Here is a 16255-nt window from a genome sequence, read left to right on the forward strand (position 1 = left end):
AGCATCTCAGCTTTTATCTGGAAATGTCAAAAACTCTCCCTCATTTTTGAAAGTCACTTGTGCCAGATATAGAATTCTTGGTTGGCAGTTTTTTTTCTTTCAGCACTTTAAATATTATGCCTTCCCACTGCCTTCTTTCCTCTATGGTTTCTGATGAGAAATCAGCACTTTTTGAGGCTCCCTTCTATATGGCACATTGCTTCCCTCTTGCACTTTTCAGAATTCCCTTTATCTTTGGCATTTGACAGTTTGATTATAATATGCCACAGCTTGGATTTATCCTATTCAGAGTTTGTTGAGTGTCTTGGATATGTATATTCATGTCTTTTTTTTAAAATTTGTGAATTTTTGTCCATTATTTCTTTGAATATTCTCTCTGCCCTTTTCTCCCTTTGTTCTTCTGGGACTCCCACAATGTGGTTTTTTTTTTTTTTTTTTTTTTTTTTTTTTCATTTTTATTGAGATTGTTCAGATACCATACAATTATCCAGAGATACAAAGTGTAAAATCACTTGCTCCTGGGTACCCTCATACAGCTGTGCATCCATCACACTTAATTTTTGTTCAGTTTTTAGAAACTTTTCATTACTTCAGACAAGAAATAAAGTGAAAGATGAAAAAAGAAAAAAAGAAAAGGAAACTCTAATCCTCCCCTATCCCTAACCAACCCCCCTCAATTGTTGACTCGTGGTATTGATATAGTACATTTGTTACTGTTTATGAAAAAATGTTGAAATGCTACTAACTGTAGTATATAGTTTGTAATAGGTATATAGTTCTTCCCTATATGCCCCTCTATTATTAACTTCTAATTGTATTGTCATACATTTGTTCTGGTTCATGAAGTGATTTCTAGTATTTGTACAGTTGATCATGGACATTGCCCACCACAGGATTCAGTTTTATACATTCCCATCTTTTGACCTCCAGCTTTCCTTCTGGTGACATATATGACTCTGAGCTTCCCCTTTCCACCACATTCACGCACCATTCGGCACTGTTAGTTATTCTCACATCTTGCTACCAACACCCCTGTTCATTTCCAAACATTTAAGTTCGTTCTAATTGAACATTCTGCTCATACTAAGCAACCACTCCCCATTCTTAAGCCTCGTCCTATATCTTGGTACCTTATATTTCATGTCTATGAGTTTACATATTATAATTAGTTCCTATCAGTGAGACCCTGCAATAATTGTCTTTATGTGTCTGGCTTATTTCACTCAGTATATTGCCCTCGAGGTTTTGTCATCAACCCATTTTTTTTTTTAATATGGTTTTGTTCACTCACCATACATTCCATCCCAAGTAAATAATCGATGGTTCTCTGCATGGTCATACATTTATGTGTTCACCACCTTCACCACTATCTATATAAGGGCATCTACATTTCTTCCACAAGGCAGGAGGGAGAGTCAAAGAAGGTAGAGAGGCAAAAGAAAGAGGGAAAAAAAAATGACAGCTAGGAAGCAGCAAAAGGAAAAATAACCTTAAATCAAAGTAGAATAAAGAATCAGACAATACCACCAATGTCAAGTGTCTAACATGCCTCCCCTATCCCCCCTCTTATCTGCATTCACCTTGGTATATCACCGTTGTTACATTAAAGGGAGCATAATACAATGATTCTATTAGTTACAGTCTCTAGTTTATGCTGATTACATCCCTCCCCCAATGCCTCTCCATTTTTAACACCTTGCAAGGTTGACATTTGCTTGTTCTCCCTCGTAAAAGAACATATTTGTACATTTTATCACAATTGTTGAATACTCTAGATTTCACCAAGTTACACAGTCCCAGTCTTTATCTTTCCTCCTTTGTTGTGGTGTCTCATATGCTCCCCACCTTCCTCTCTCAACCGTATTCATAGTTACCTTTGTTCAGTGTACTTACATTGTTGTGCTACCATCTCCCCAAATTGTGTTCCAGACCACGCACTCCTGTCTTCTATCACCCTGTAGTGCTCCCTTTAGTATTTCCTGTAGGGCAGGTGTCTTGTTCACAAAGTCTCTCATTGTCTGTCAGAAAATATTTTGAGCTCTCCCTCATATTTGAAGGACAGCTTTGCTGGATACAGGATTCTTGGTTGGTGGTTTTTCTCTTTCAGTATCTTAAATATATCACACCACTTCCTTCTTGTCTCCATGGTTTCTGCTGAGAGATCCGCACATAGTCTTATTAAGCTTCCTTTGTATGTAATGGATTGCTTTTCTCTTGCTGCTTTCAGGATTCTCTCTTTGTCTTTGACATTTGATAATCTGATTATTAAGTGTGTTTGTGTGGGCCTATTCATATCTTTTCTGTTTGGAGTACGCTGTGCTTCTTGGATCTGTAATTTTATGTCTTTCATAAGAGATGGGAAATTTTCATTAATTATTTCCTCTATTATTGCTTCTGCCCCCTTTCCCTTCTCTTCTCCTTCTGGGACACCAATGATATGTACATTATTGTACTTTGTTTCATCCTTGAGTTCCCGGAGACGTTGCTCATGTTTTTTCATTCTTTTCTCCATCTGCTCCTTTGCGTGTAGGCTTTCAGGTGTTTTGTTCTCCAGTTCCTGAGTGTTTTCTTCTGCCTCTTGAGATCTGCTGTTGTATGTTTCGTTGTGTCTTTCATCTCCTGTGTTGTGCCTTTCATTTCCATATATTCTACTAGTTTTTTTTTGAACTTTTGATTTCTGCCGTATACATGCCCAGTGATTCCTTTACAGCCTCTATCTCTTTTGCAATATCTTCTCTAAACTTTCTGATTTGATTTAGCATTAGTTGTTTAAATTCCTGTATCTCAGTTGAAGTGTATGTTTGTTCCTTTGACTGGGCCATAACTTTGTTTTTCTTAGTGTAGGTTGTAATTTTCTGTTGTCTAGGCATGGTTTCCTTGGTTATCCAAATCAGGTTTTCCCAGACCAGAACAGGCTCAGGTCCCAGAGGGAAGAAATATTCAGTATCTGGTTTCCCTGAGGGTGTGTCTTAGAAAATTGCTCCACCCTCTGATGCCTCAGGTCACTGTGCTTTTCTGCCCAGCAGGTGATGCCTGTTAGCCTATAATTCTTGACTGGTGTGAGGAGGTATGGCCTGTTCCCCCAGGCTCTGGGGTCTGGTTCTGAATGGAAAGGGCCCCACCCCTTTCCTCCTAGAGAAGACAGAACCCCCAGGTGGAGGTCATTAGCATTTCAGTGGTCTCTCTCTCTGCTTGTGCTGTCTCCACCCTTCCCCGAGTCACAGCCCTGGAAACTGAAAATGACTGGGGCTTTCTCCACTGAGCCAAAAAAGAAACAGATAGTCCCCTTCAGACTCAGTCCAAGGTGACCCTCTGGCTCTCCAAGGTCGGTCGTCACCCAAAGCCTCTGTCTGTTTTTTTGGGGCTGCGTACCTGTAGTGAGCAGTTCCCACTCGCTACTTAAAACCCCAGTTGGAGCTCAGCTGAGCTGTATTCGCTTGCTGGGAGAGAGCTTCTCTGTGGCACCACGAGGCTTTGCAGCTTGGGCTCTGGGGGAGGGGGTCTCCCGACTTGGATCCGCAGGTTTTACGTACAGATTTTATGCTGTGTTCTCAGGCATTCCTCCCAATTCAGGTTGGTGTATGATGAGTGGATGGTCTCGTTTGTCCCCCCGCAGTTATTCTGGATTATTTACTAGTTGTTTCTGGTTTTTTGTAGTTGTTCCAGGGGGACTACTTAGCTTCCACTCCTCTCTATGCCACCGTCTTGCCCCTCACAATGTGTGTTTTGATCTGCTTGACGGTGTCCCACCAGTTCCTCAGGCTCTGCTCACTTTGCTTCATTCTTCTTTCAGATCCTCAGACTAGATGATTTTAATTCTTATCTTAAAGTTCTCTGATTCTTTCCTCTCCCAGCTCCAATCTGCTGCTGAATCCTTCCAGGGAATTTTGAATTTCTTTTATTGTGGTCTTCAACTCTGTTTAGTTCCTTTCCATAATTTCGATCTCTCTTTTGATAGTATCTTTGTATTTATCTATCATTTTCCTGATTTCCTTTAGTTCTTTGTCCAAAGTTTCCTTTAACTCTTTGAGCATATTTAGAAAATTTTAAAAAAGCCTTTGTTTGGAATGTCCCAGGTCTGATCCTCCTTGTTGATGGTTTCTAATGCTTCAGTCTTCTCCTTTGCCTGCACTGTCAGTTCCTGTTTCTTTGTTTTGTAACCTTTTGTTGAACCCTGGACATTTTGATATTCTAATGTGTTATCATTGGAGTTTAGACTCGGAGGCATCTGTTCCTTAAAGTTGTATCCAGCTAATGTAATGATGGAGCTTTCTTTGAATACCAGGGGCTAACAACAACTAAACAACATCAAAAAGCATAAAAGGCAAACACCTTTCTCAGTCTTTGCAGGTTGACCCGTGCAAAAGCGTAGGGTCCACCCCAGTCCTTTCTTTGCCTGCATTTTGTCCTGGGCATGCCCATGTAGCCCTGGTTCCTGAGGTCCCTCTTCCTTAGGAAACAGTTTCCTTAGGTGTGGACACTGCACTGTGTGTCCCACAACCAGCAGTCTCTTGCCCCAGGTAGCAGGACCTGACTGCTGTCCCACAGTGTTCTGTAGGAGAGCTCTGTGAGCCACCTCAACACGTGGGGCACGTTCTGAGATTGTGATTCCCTCAGCCCGGCTCCACACATCATGCTCCCAGCTTGTACAGGAAGGTTACTTGACTCCCTCCAGAACCGGACCTCATGACCCCTGGGAGCACAGGCTTCACGCTGAGCTGGTGAGGGGTAGAAGCAGGGCCAGCCAGGGCACCAGGAGATCCTACTGCTTTTAAGGAAACATTTTACTTAATTAAGTGCTCACTCTGTTACTGCAGTCCTTTAACTGTTTTCTGGAGCTTTGAGAGGGATGTCTGGGTGTTCAAAGCTTCTCTGAGGAGACAGAGCCCTGAGGCCTCTCACCCTGCCATCTTGGTAGGGATGCAAAGCTACATTTTTAAAAACTCATTTTTATTGAGATATATTCACATACCATACAGTCATCCAGAGTGTGCAATCAGTTGTTCACAGTACCATCATATAGTTGTGCATTCATCACCCCAATCTATTTTTTGAACATTTTCCTTGTACCAGAAAAAGTGAAAAAAAGAATAAAAAATATAAGTAAAAAAGAACACCCAACTCATTCCCCCCCCCACACACACTATTTTTCATTTAGTTTTTGTCCCCATTTTTCTACTCATCCATCCATACACTGGATAAAGGGTGTGTGATCCATAAGGCTTTCACAATCACACTGTCACCCCCTGTAAGCTGCATTGCTATACAGTCATCTTCAAGAGTCAAGGCTACTGGGTTGTAGTTTGATGGTTTCAGGTATTTACTTCTAGCTATTCCAATGCATTACAGCCTAAAAAGGTGTTATCTATCTGGTGCATAAGAATGTCCACCAGAGTGACCTCGACTCATTATGGAATCTCTCAGCCACTGAAACTTTGTTTCGTTTCATTTTGCATCCCCCTTTTGGTCAAGAAGATGTGCTCAGTCCCACAGTGTCGGGTCCAGATTCATCCCCGGGAGTCATATCCTGCATTGCCAGGGAGATTCACACCCCTGGGAGTCAGGTCCCATGTAAGGGGGAGGGCAATGAGTTCACCTGCTGAGTTGGCTTAGCAGAGCTACTTTTTAATTAACATAAAATACAATCATAAAATATCAAAATGAAATAAAATTATTTTCAGGGTATAATCTTATTCATAGACTATCTTTGCTTTTTAGAAATTGGAGGGAGTAGAAATCTAGATCTCGTAACACTCAGTCTCATAACTATACTTACTCTTACATGTTATAAATTTGCCTTTTATTTTTATAATCTGATGCTAATTGGCATTATATGCTCAATATTCTAAATATTGTTGATAAATGTGCTTATAAATGTCTGTATGTTGTATTATTAAAGAAATCTAGACTCAAATATCTGTTGGTCACTCTGAATTATACACACACACACACACACATGCACATACACATTTTGTATATATATTAGGAGACATTTGTCTTGTCTAAATTGAATGCCATAAAGTTCAAGAAAAACACCCTGTCCTTAGGGGTCTGGTGTCTCTTTGCGCTAATGCCTGATACTCTTACTACTTTATTTCTCAAGGCATGTTATGGGATTCTAGCTTGGAACGTTGTCTTCCAAGAGGTTGACTACAGCTATTAAGAGGTTTTAAGCATTTAGGAGGGAAGGACAAGTCATTAGTAAGCCATTCATATACTCTCTTGTTTTATTTTAGTAAATCCTTAACAGAGAGTAGATGTTGAAGAGTATAGGACCCTGGATAGATAAGTTTTGATGATGGGGGGTGGGAAGAGAGAGAAGGAGAGAGAAAGATAAAGGAGGAGGAGGAGGAGGCAGAGGGGTAGAAGGAAGAATGGAAGGGGAAGGGTAGAAGAGAAGGGAAGGGAATGAAAGGGAAGGGCAGGGGAGGGGAGGAGGGAAGGAGGGAAGGGGAAGGAGAAGTGGACAATAAAAGGTTGAGAATCAACTCTACCTCCCCAGGGGTTTATGCTGGGAACTTGGCAGCAGAAAACAGGGTGTAAGATGTGAAAAGTAGAAAGTAGGAAATGGTGAGAAAATGCTTGCTCCTTAATTTTACTTCGGGTTAGCCTTAGTTTTTATCTTTTAAAATTGCTGATAATGTGGTGTTCCAGTTTGCTAATGCTGCCATTATACAAAACACCAGAAATGGATTGGCTTTTATAAAGGGGGTTTGTTTGGTTACGCAGTTATAGTCTTAAGTCCATAAAGTATCCAAGGTAAGGCATCAACGGTCTTTGAAGAAAGGCTGTTGGCATCTGGAAAACCTCTGTTAGCTCGGAAGGAACGTGGCTGGTGTCTGCCTCTTCCAGGTTGAGTTTCAAAATGGCGCTCTCCAGAATGTCAGCATAAGCTTCTAATGGCCGTCTTCAAAATGTCTGTCTCAGCTGCAGCAGCAGTGAGCTCCTTCTGTCTGGGCTCTTATACAGGGCTCCAATGATTAAATCAAGACCCATGCTGAATGGGCAGGGCCACACCTCTGTGGAAATTATCCAATCAAAGGTCTTGCCCACAGTTGATTGAGTCACGTCTCCGTGGAAACACTCAATCAAAGGATTCCAACCTAATCAATACTAGTACGTCTGCCCCCACGAGATTGCATCAAAGAACATGTCATTTTGGGGGACATAATACATCCAAACTGGTGCGTGTGGCCTGTGACTCCTTATGCTTTCCTCTTAGCTCAGTCATCTGACTTCTTACGTCTACATTTATATACAAATAATTTCAAATTTAGAAGAGAAGATTTTGTAAAGTAGAATTTATTTTAATGGGAACTGTCTTCTGTGATATATGTAAAACTGCTTAATAGTAACAATTATCAAAACATCAATTCCTAATTTTTCTTCACAAATTATCCTAGAATCAGTCTATACTAGTTGAGCTGGAGGGCCATCTGGGTCGAGTGACTGCAGTTGAATTTTGTACTTGGCAAGCAAATATTGTAATCTCAGTATCTGAAGACAGAAGCTTTAAGGTAAGGAGATGAACAAACTGCTTTTAGATATAATAGATAGTTTAATAGTACTTAGGAAGACATTTTCTTAGTGCTTTTTGGTTTATGATCATTATCGCATGTATCATTTTATTTTTACCACAGTTCTGTAAGATATCTGTTATCCTAAATTTAGATACAGGAACTGAGGCTCAGAGGTGCTGAACGCTTTGGCCGGGGTGCCCAGGCTGTGACTGGGGAGGCCGGGTTTGGATTCCTTGACGACACACCTGTTGTGACCCCCAAGTTCCCAAGACTGGTTTGATTCAGCTGCTGGAATAATTCAGAGCCCACTAAGAGTTAAAATGTGTCTCTACAGTAATTCCTAGGGTACCCAGAGCAGAAGAACCATTTTCTAAAACCAGAGGATCCAACCAGGACTAAGCTGGGTTTAGGAAAAAAATTAAATCAAAATGCAGGTTCAGTTTCCATTCAACTTCATATTAGCTAGCATTAGTACTATTATTTACTGACAATGTGAGGATATTATAAACTGTAATTGAGAGAAAAGTTGAAGGTAATTAATGCACATCTGCAAGACAGAGAGAGAAAGAGAAAAATAAATATTGGGAAAAATACCTTCCTCTGTTACTTTAAAGTTTCTGTAGGGTGAAACTTAAAGTGTATCCCTTTTCTCCGTTCTGGAGCAGACCACCTGGTCTAGAATCCCAGCTCCACCTTTTAGCAACAAACTAACGTTGTTGTGCATCTGTTTCTTATCTATAAAATGGAAATGATGCCAGTTGCCTCATAGAGTTGTTAGGAGAATTTAAAGGGGTTAATATTTGGAAAGCACTTAGAACTGTGCCTGTGACAAACTAAGTGGTTTATCTAAATGTTGGTTAAGTGGATAAATAAGTACTTTCCAGTGAGGATAGAAATTGCATAAATTCTTTGCTTTTTACTTATATCTTGTTAATGTTTATTAAGTGCCTGGGTAATGTCTTATGTTTCTTGTCTTGTTCTTACGTTTTTGTCTTATGTTTCTAACCAGTTCTTCCAAACCCCCAGATTGTTATTTCTGCATATGTCATTAGTTATTTTCTCTATGATTTTGTCATATTTTATTGCATTTCTACGGTTTTATTATTTAAATATTTATTTTATTATTTTCTTTTATAGGTATCTAATCACATAAATTAATTTTTGTTTAATACTATCAGTTCAAGTTAAAGCAATAAAAGCAGAATTTTTATCTCTTCTAAAGAAACATGTGTTTGTCTAAAGGTCTGGGATCATTGTAAGGGGTCATTAATATACAGTTCATCAGTGTTAACAGGTAAATTTTTAAATTTTTTTGTTTTCTGTAATTAGGCTATATTTAATCAAATACTACTACTACTATTATTATATTATTCCATAAAATGGAACTGTGACATTATATTGCAATTATTTTACGGAAATTAATTATATGGAATTATTATTTGACTGTCAAGAAAACTTAATTATAAAGTTGATATTTTATGCCATTTATAGTTTATTTAGGACATCTTTTTTTAGCATTCAATTTTCCATAGTGTACAGTCAGCTGTTCATAGCACCATCATATGGTTGTGTGTTTATCATTCCAATCTATTTTTGAACATTTTCCTTACACCAGAAAGAATAAAAATCAGAATATAAAATAAAAGTAAAAAAGAACACCCAAGTCATCCCCCCTCATCCCACCCTATTTTTCATTTAGTTTTTGTCCCCCATTTTTCTATTCATCCATCTATACACTGGATAAAGGGAGTGTTATCCACAAGGTTTTCACATTCACACTGTAGGACATATCTTTTTAATATCCATTTATCTTAATTCTCTCTCTATGTTCTTGACATTTTATACTTGGAGTAATTTTTAAAAGAAATGATATTATAGGAAACAATTTTTAGAAAAATAAGACATCTAATTACCATTTTCATCATTAATTCCATAATTTTATTTTTTCTGGCTTACTTAAGAATCATTATTTCAAGTTTAATGTGTATTGAATACTAGTATGGTTCTTACTCTAATGTGATAAAGCTTCTTACAATCAGTGAATTTTCAGAGAAATTGTTTGACTATACCAGGCTTTTTCTGTTTGGACAAATAGTTTGTGATTTATCAGAATTCTTGTTTGGCAGAGTTTAATTAATACCCCATGCTGTTTATTTAGGGTAGCTTCCCTAACTTGTCATACTCAGGGAGTTTTCAAAATCTGTATTAACTTGGAGTTTTTTCTTCTTTGATGAATAAATGATTTTGGACTGGTTTGAATGTAGCTGAAAGAAATATTAAAATTCTAAACATTCTTAGCTTAAACTATATCAGGTACTTTTAAAGCTAACTATCCTTGTTCATTTCAATAGCCTATCCTCTCCTACGTTTATTCATTAATGAAGAACTTAAGCAGCTTGTTACTGGATGTGCTGATGGCCAGGTGAGAGAGCTACAAAATCAAATTCCAATTTTCAAACCTTATTATGACAACATGCACATGTGCACAAAGGACCTTGTTTCATAATTGCATGGTAATATTACTTTGTATTTTTTTTGTAATTCAAACAAACTGGTCAACACCAGTGTGGTGAGGCAGTAACCTTTTGTAGGCACCAGTTTTAGTTAAGGATGTTTTAAAATATACATGCCCAGGTTCCACTTCTGAATATTTGGTTTGTGTTTTCAGGGGAGCCAAATAATCTATATTTTTTTTATATCCACATGTGATTTTGATGTTTAGCAAAAGTTAAGACTCACTAATATAAACATTAGGGGAAGCTTTACATATTCTGAAGATCATACTTAATGTTTTTCGAAACTTACTTTTTTGGGGGGGCATGTTTTAAGGTTACTACACAAAGCATGGATACTATTCTCTTTTTTGAAAGTTGCTATTGATAAAATTTGGGGAACACATTTTGTCTCTTTGGAAAAATATGTTTTTGGGAAGTCAGGTAGTTTTTTTCCTTCTGAAAATGTTGATTATTCTATATCTTATAACCCAGTGATCTGGTCAAATACATTTCATGGCTTTGAAAGCTGTGGATTTTTATGTAGCGAGTAGAATGCAAATGGACTATTGGAGACAACAAATTATAGTCTCTCTTAAAGTGTTTTGTAGAAGACATTTAAAATATATTTAGTTATGCCTGTACCTAAATTAAGTGTTCTTAAGTGACGTATCAATAATTGTAAAGTGCTCCAAAATTTTGGCTTATTTTTAGAATACAGAAAAACAATCAAATGAAAGTCTCCAAAAGACCTTGTCGTGTTTTTTGTCTGGTCTCACTTATCTCATTTAGTTTTTACTGCTTTTTCTTACATATCATTTTTTGAAAGAGCTATATATCTATGTGTATTCTGCTTTTCTAGCTTTGGATCTTCAGTTTGATTGAAGGACATCATTATCGTTGTGTGACGCGTATTGACCTAAGGAAAAAAAGAGATAGTTTCTGCACTAAAAAGGTTAAATCTGGACTGTGCAGCCAGTTAGGTAATGTTGCTCAAAGTCTTCAACATGGTTTCATGCTTTATTCTGCAGCATTTATCGTGCATTATATACAGTGCTATATATCAGACTTGGCGAAGGGAGAGAAAATAAGTAGAAGACAGTTGCTGTTTAGGAGGAGCCTGGGGTTATAAATGCGAATGGGGTGGGGGAACAGAGCCGTGTTTTTTGTGTGCATGGTGGGGGCTGTGGTGAAAAGGAGGGCAGACATTCCTTCTGAGGGGCCAGCAGCTTGTTAGGTGAGTAGATTCTTGTCATGGGGCAGTAGGGGTCCAGGTAGACAGATCTAACAGTTTTTCAAGAGAAGCCTGAAATTTGGATTTTTACATGTGATAGGCTGGTGTGCAATGTGGTTCCACCTCAGCTGTCCTCTGAGTGCTGTCCAGCCCTCCTTTCTGCTGTCAGTAGTTATTTTCCTTGCCTCTCAAAGTTGCTTCTGTTCGCCCAGATCTTCTACCATATCACCATAAGCTCTATCTGAAGGTACATCACAAAAAAAGGAGCAATGTATTCATTTCAGGAGCTTACACTATACTGGAAAAAACAAACAAACAAACAGACCTCTTGATCTTACTTTTTAATCCAGTTAACAACTCTTAGAGGAGTTTGCAACCCATTAATTTTTCATATTATAGCAAATGTATTTTTGCTCTGTTGTCCTTACAAGTTGTTCTTCATTGTTGTTATTTATTTTTTTCTTTTAGTTTATGTGTTTTTGTAGATGGCTTTAAACTATTTCTTTTTAGAGTAGGCCAGAAGATACCTTTTATCCAATATATCTATTTTTTCCTAATGCTTTAAATCTTGGCTTTCATTATTCATTTTGTAAGTAACTCATTTATTACTGAAGTAAACTGTCAACTTATTTTAGGAAATATGGAGTTAAATTCTTTAAACTGGCTATCTTTTTCCCTGTTCTGTTTGTTTGTTTGTTTTTGTTTTACACTTGAAATTACATGTTTATCCCTTACAGGTCTCGTATGTATAGAATTTAGTTTTTAATTTTAATCCTGTTCTTTATAAATGTTTAATCCTAAATGTTTTTCTCTACTCATGTCTTGAATTCTAGCAACATATATGTTTACTGCAACATCCCACTGTGCCAATCATTTGCCTTTTAACTTGATTAATAATTTTAATCTCACTTCTCTGAGTACCATTAATTCTGTTCCCTAGAAGAGAGTCAGCTTTCCTCTACAAATGAAGTGGACAAAGAAGGAAAGACTGAAGTAACATTTCCAGTGTTGACACTTGAACACTGTGATCTGTCATTAAATCTATGTTCTGAATGTGAATTGTAAGTATGATGAATTTAGCTAAAGTCATATAAAGAAAAACTCTTAAATTACATACGTGAACATTAGATTCATTTTTGAAAGAAGCAGTGTACAAATAGAGTAATAAAAATAGAACCAAATAATTTTTGTAAACCTTAGAAGAAAATGAAAAACAGTGTGTTTGAGTTGGGATGAGATTTGTGGCCTTTTAAGTCACTTGTCTTCACTAGACAGCTAGTGGATACTTAGGAAACCCAAAACAGATTTTGTCATAAGCCTAGTCAAAATGTAATTATAAATTTTAAGGACCGATTTACTACAGTAACAAATAGGGATACCTTTTGGGTTATCCAGAATTTTATCTCTACTCCTTCCCCTTGTAAGGGTAATTAGCTGTGATGCTGAATCTAACTGAGAATGGAGCTGAGAATACAAAGACATAGTGGTCTCTACTTCTTTTTGAACCTTAAGGAATAAGATAAGTAAGATTTTTTGTCTTTTGAAATTAGTTTTTCTTCTGAGAGTACCACATGTTTATGGATTGGAAGCTCAACTGGTTTATTCATCTTTAACTTGGCAAACTTTGAATTGGAAGCCTTTTTACATTACAAAGGTAAGATCATAAGTTCTTATATAAGTTCTTTATATCTTTGATATAAATTTCATATAATTTTAATATTCTTCTTTCTCCATTATAGAGAGTAGAAAAGTTTTAGTGTAGGAAGCCTAGTCATTTGAATGTGAGGAAAAGATATGTTTAATCATTTGGAATAAATGGCTGTTATTAATTAAGGTCATCAAGAGCTTCTGTGTTGCTGAATCCCTTTCTTGACCTCTTAGCGACATTGAACACAATTCATCTTGGGATTGTTCCCTCTTTCCGTCCACACCTTCAGATCTTTTATCCATGTCTCTTCCTCCGTCCATCTTTTCCACATGCATTAGGGTGGGTCTGAGGCCTCTTCTGTCCCAGCGCTCCTGTGTCTACTCCCGAGGCTTATACAGATGACTCTTATGTTAATAGTCTCTACTCTGAGCCCAATCAGGACTTCCTGGTGGCTATCTGTACCTAGACCACGTAGCAAGTACCTTAGACCAACACATCTGTAGTTGAATTTATGCTCTTCCTCGTCCCTGGTTCTCTCTCTAGTGCTCCCTTTTCAGCTGAGCTGTCCATGCCAAAAATGGGGAAATAATTACTGATACCTCCATCTAATCAATAACCAAATCCTATCGGTCCTACTTCAAAATAGTTTTTCCATACCTTTTCTTCTTTTGAGGAAACCACTGTCTTTTGCTAAGAATACTGTACTGGGCTCCTGACTGATTTCCCTGCTTCTCATCTCCCTGTCCTCCAACCATTTTGTAAACAGAAGCCAACCTTATTATTTTTTGAATGCAGGTTTACTTCCGCCATTCCCCCACTTTAAACTTTTTAATGGCTTTCCATTAGTTTTAGGATGAAGTCAGGGTTCTTTAGCTTAGCCTCCAAAGCTATGCTTGATTTGGCCCATGTCCACATCTTCAACCTCCCATCTTAAGTCTTGCTCTCTTTTCATTGCATCCCACCAACATGACTTTCTTTTAATTTCTTGAACTCTCCAAATCTTTTCTGTCATCATCTTATACATGCTTCTTGTTTTGCTCCCACTGGCCAATCCTTGATCTTTTTTAAGGATTCAACTGCAGTGTCACTAGCTCACATCCTGGTGCTTAATGTTCTCCCTGAAAAGTCTTCTCCACACTTGTCACAGTTTTAGTTAAATATTTTTGTTTGCAGTTATACGTTTGTTGTCTGATTTTCCCCTACACTATAAGCTGCATGAGAGTAAGAACCCTCTCACTTCCAGCCTGTAGCACCGTGCCCCAGTGCCTGCTGTTTGTTGGATGAATGAATGTTTTGTCTACTTACCACTTAAACATTGTTCTTTCATTTCTCTTTGCTGAAAATTAAGATTTCAGAAGCCTCAGCATTAAAATTGCTGGATCATGTGCAATAATGAACAAAACTATTGATCATAAGGTTAGTAATGAGACATTTACTATGTGTAATTTCTGTAAAAATGTATTTATCTATAGCCTTTGATTTATATTAACTTTCTTCAGCATAATATAACAACTAGCTTACTAAATGAGATTTATATATGAAAATCTTTTATGAATTACAAACTCTATAATTACTGTTACCAGCCAAATAGTATACCTATTAATACAAATGAATTTGTATTTAATTTTTAATTAATTTAATTTTTAATGTATTAGAATTATGGATGTACATCCATAATTTTCCTTTTTGTTCTGCAATATTTTTAACTATATCACAACTCTGTCCCTTGTAGGTTTTTTGTTTGCTTACTTCCCTGTTTGGAAATAAGATTGCCATATTGAAAATTGACGTTGCTGCCCTCGTGAGTTCTCAGCAGTGCTCTGATGTGGGAAAGAATCTTTCAGTGTTAGCTAGGTACAGTCTTTTTTAAAGTAGGATATATTGGCTCATGTTTGTCATCAATCAGTAGAATTTTAAATTCTTTTTCTACCTTAAGAAATAAAAGTAAACCCCCATTTATACTTTTCCTGTTTGAAAGGAATTATTATTCATGACTTTGCTTCTATCTTGTTTAAAACCAAGTGGTTTATAGTTTATTTTAATGAGCAGCACTATTTTATTTCAGGATAGAATACAAATTATAAATGAGCAACTTTATTAAATTATACTATTTTTCCTTACAAGAATAAGCTTGCTAGTTTTCCTCATTTCCAAATACTGTATATGAACTAATTATTTCAAACTTTTCTGAAAATGTGTATTTCATTGAAACAGCTCCCATATGATTGCCTGCTTTAATAGTACAGTTTTGTTTTATTTTAGTTCCTGTGTCTTACCAACCTCTCCACTGTATTTTGGAATTGTTGAGAAAAGAAGTACTAAGCCTGCTAGTAAGAAACAGTCTGGTTAGTATAATGTACTCTGAAATACAAAAATTCAAATTTAATTAGTCCTCTTAGTTACCGTTATAGTTAGCAGTGTTATGTCCTCCCCTGTCCCCTGGGTCTTCAAACAGTGGGTGATGTCTCACTGCTGTGAGAGATTTTAAAATCTGTGTCCCTGGTGGGAGGGTTCCCGTCTGCTGATTCTGTTCCTTTCCCACATGAGACCTAGTAAGGGGGACGGGAGAAGACCAGCTGGTCTGGGATGGAAGATTCCTACCTGATATTCTCTGTCTTCAATTTGGCATTTGCAGGGTCCTTCTCCAGTCTATAGCCACTTCCAGAGTTTCAAACAATTCAGAACTGTCCTTTTTTTTCCATTGAATCTCTGGAGAGAAGTTTTCGGTTTCTGAGTTTCAGTTACTTGCTGGTAATAGGATTCAAATTTGGTGTAAATGTAAAACTCATATTAATAGTAATAGTTATAGTCCTTTTTCTTCTTTAAGCCTATGTCTGTTTCTCGCCTATCTCAGTAGCATTTTTATCTATCTTGCTGTACAAACTAGGAATCCCTGAGTCATCCATGTCTCCTCTTTCCTTTCTCGTTACCACATTTGGTTAATCACTAAGCCCTAAGATTTAATTTTATTTACTGTCTGTCTCACATATTCCCTGTTTTTATTTCTCAGACACTGTCCCAGATTAGGTTATATGCCACATGTTTCATTACAATTTGGGCAATCTTTTTGAAATAGTGGAAACTCTAGCCATGACTATGCATCAGGTTTGAAGTTTTGGTCAATAATTATTTGAAGTATACAAATATCAAACAGACTTCAATTTATATAATTTAAATAATGTGATAAAAATTTTATTTTCTTATGCTTTTACTACCTTCCCCAATATAACCTTCTTTTGCTAGCATTGATTGTTCTGACCTCTGGTATAAAACCTCTTAAACATGTAGATCATGAAATTGTTCTGTTTTTACAAATTTTTCTGTTTTTACAAAGCTATGTCTTTTCCTGTTTCCATAACAG

At 37.1% G+C, this 16255-nt stretch overlaps 1 protein-coding gene across 8 annotated transcripts in view; it reads left to right on the plus strand.

Annotated features, from left to right (window-relative positions):
• The window catches only part of WDR27 (WD repeat domain 27), a 464468-nt gene that overhangs the window by 38638 nt on the left and 409575 nt on the right, over positions 1-16255 (plus strand). For all 8 annotated transcript variants that reach the window (XR_005214116.1, XR_005214117.1, XR_005214118.1 and 5 more), the window contains exons 5-13: positions 7404-7517; positions 8763-8814; positions 9872-9942; positions 10875-10995; positions 12187-12307; positions 12797-12900; positions 14243-14310; positions 14627-14748; positions 15157-15239. Coding sequence is in view for 5 of the 8 variants with exons in the window: in XM_037817757.1 (XP_037673685.1) it covers positions 7404-7517; positions 8763-8814; positions 9872-9942; positions 10875-10995; positions 12187-12307; positions 12797-12900; positions 14243-14310; positions 14627-14748; positions 15157-15239 (856 nt within the window). In the remaining 3 variants the exon portion in view is untranslated. The remainder of the gene's footprint in view (positions 1-7403; positions 7518-8762; positions 8815-9871; positions 9943-10874; positions 10996-12186; positions 12308-12796; positions 12901-14242; positions 14311-14626; positions 14749-15156; positions 15240-16255) is intronic.

Source organism: Choloepus didactylus, chromosome 24 (assembly GCF_015220235.1).
Source record: "Choloepus didactylus isolate mChoDid1 chromosome 24, mChoDid1.pri, whole genome shotgun sequence".
NCBI classification, from domain to species: Eukaryota; Metazoa; Chordata; class Mammalia; order Pilosa; family Megalonychidae; genus Choloepus; species Choloepus didactylus.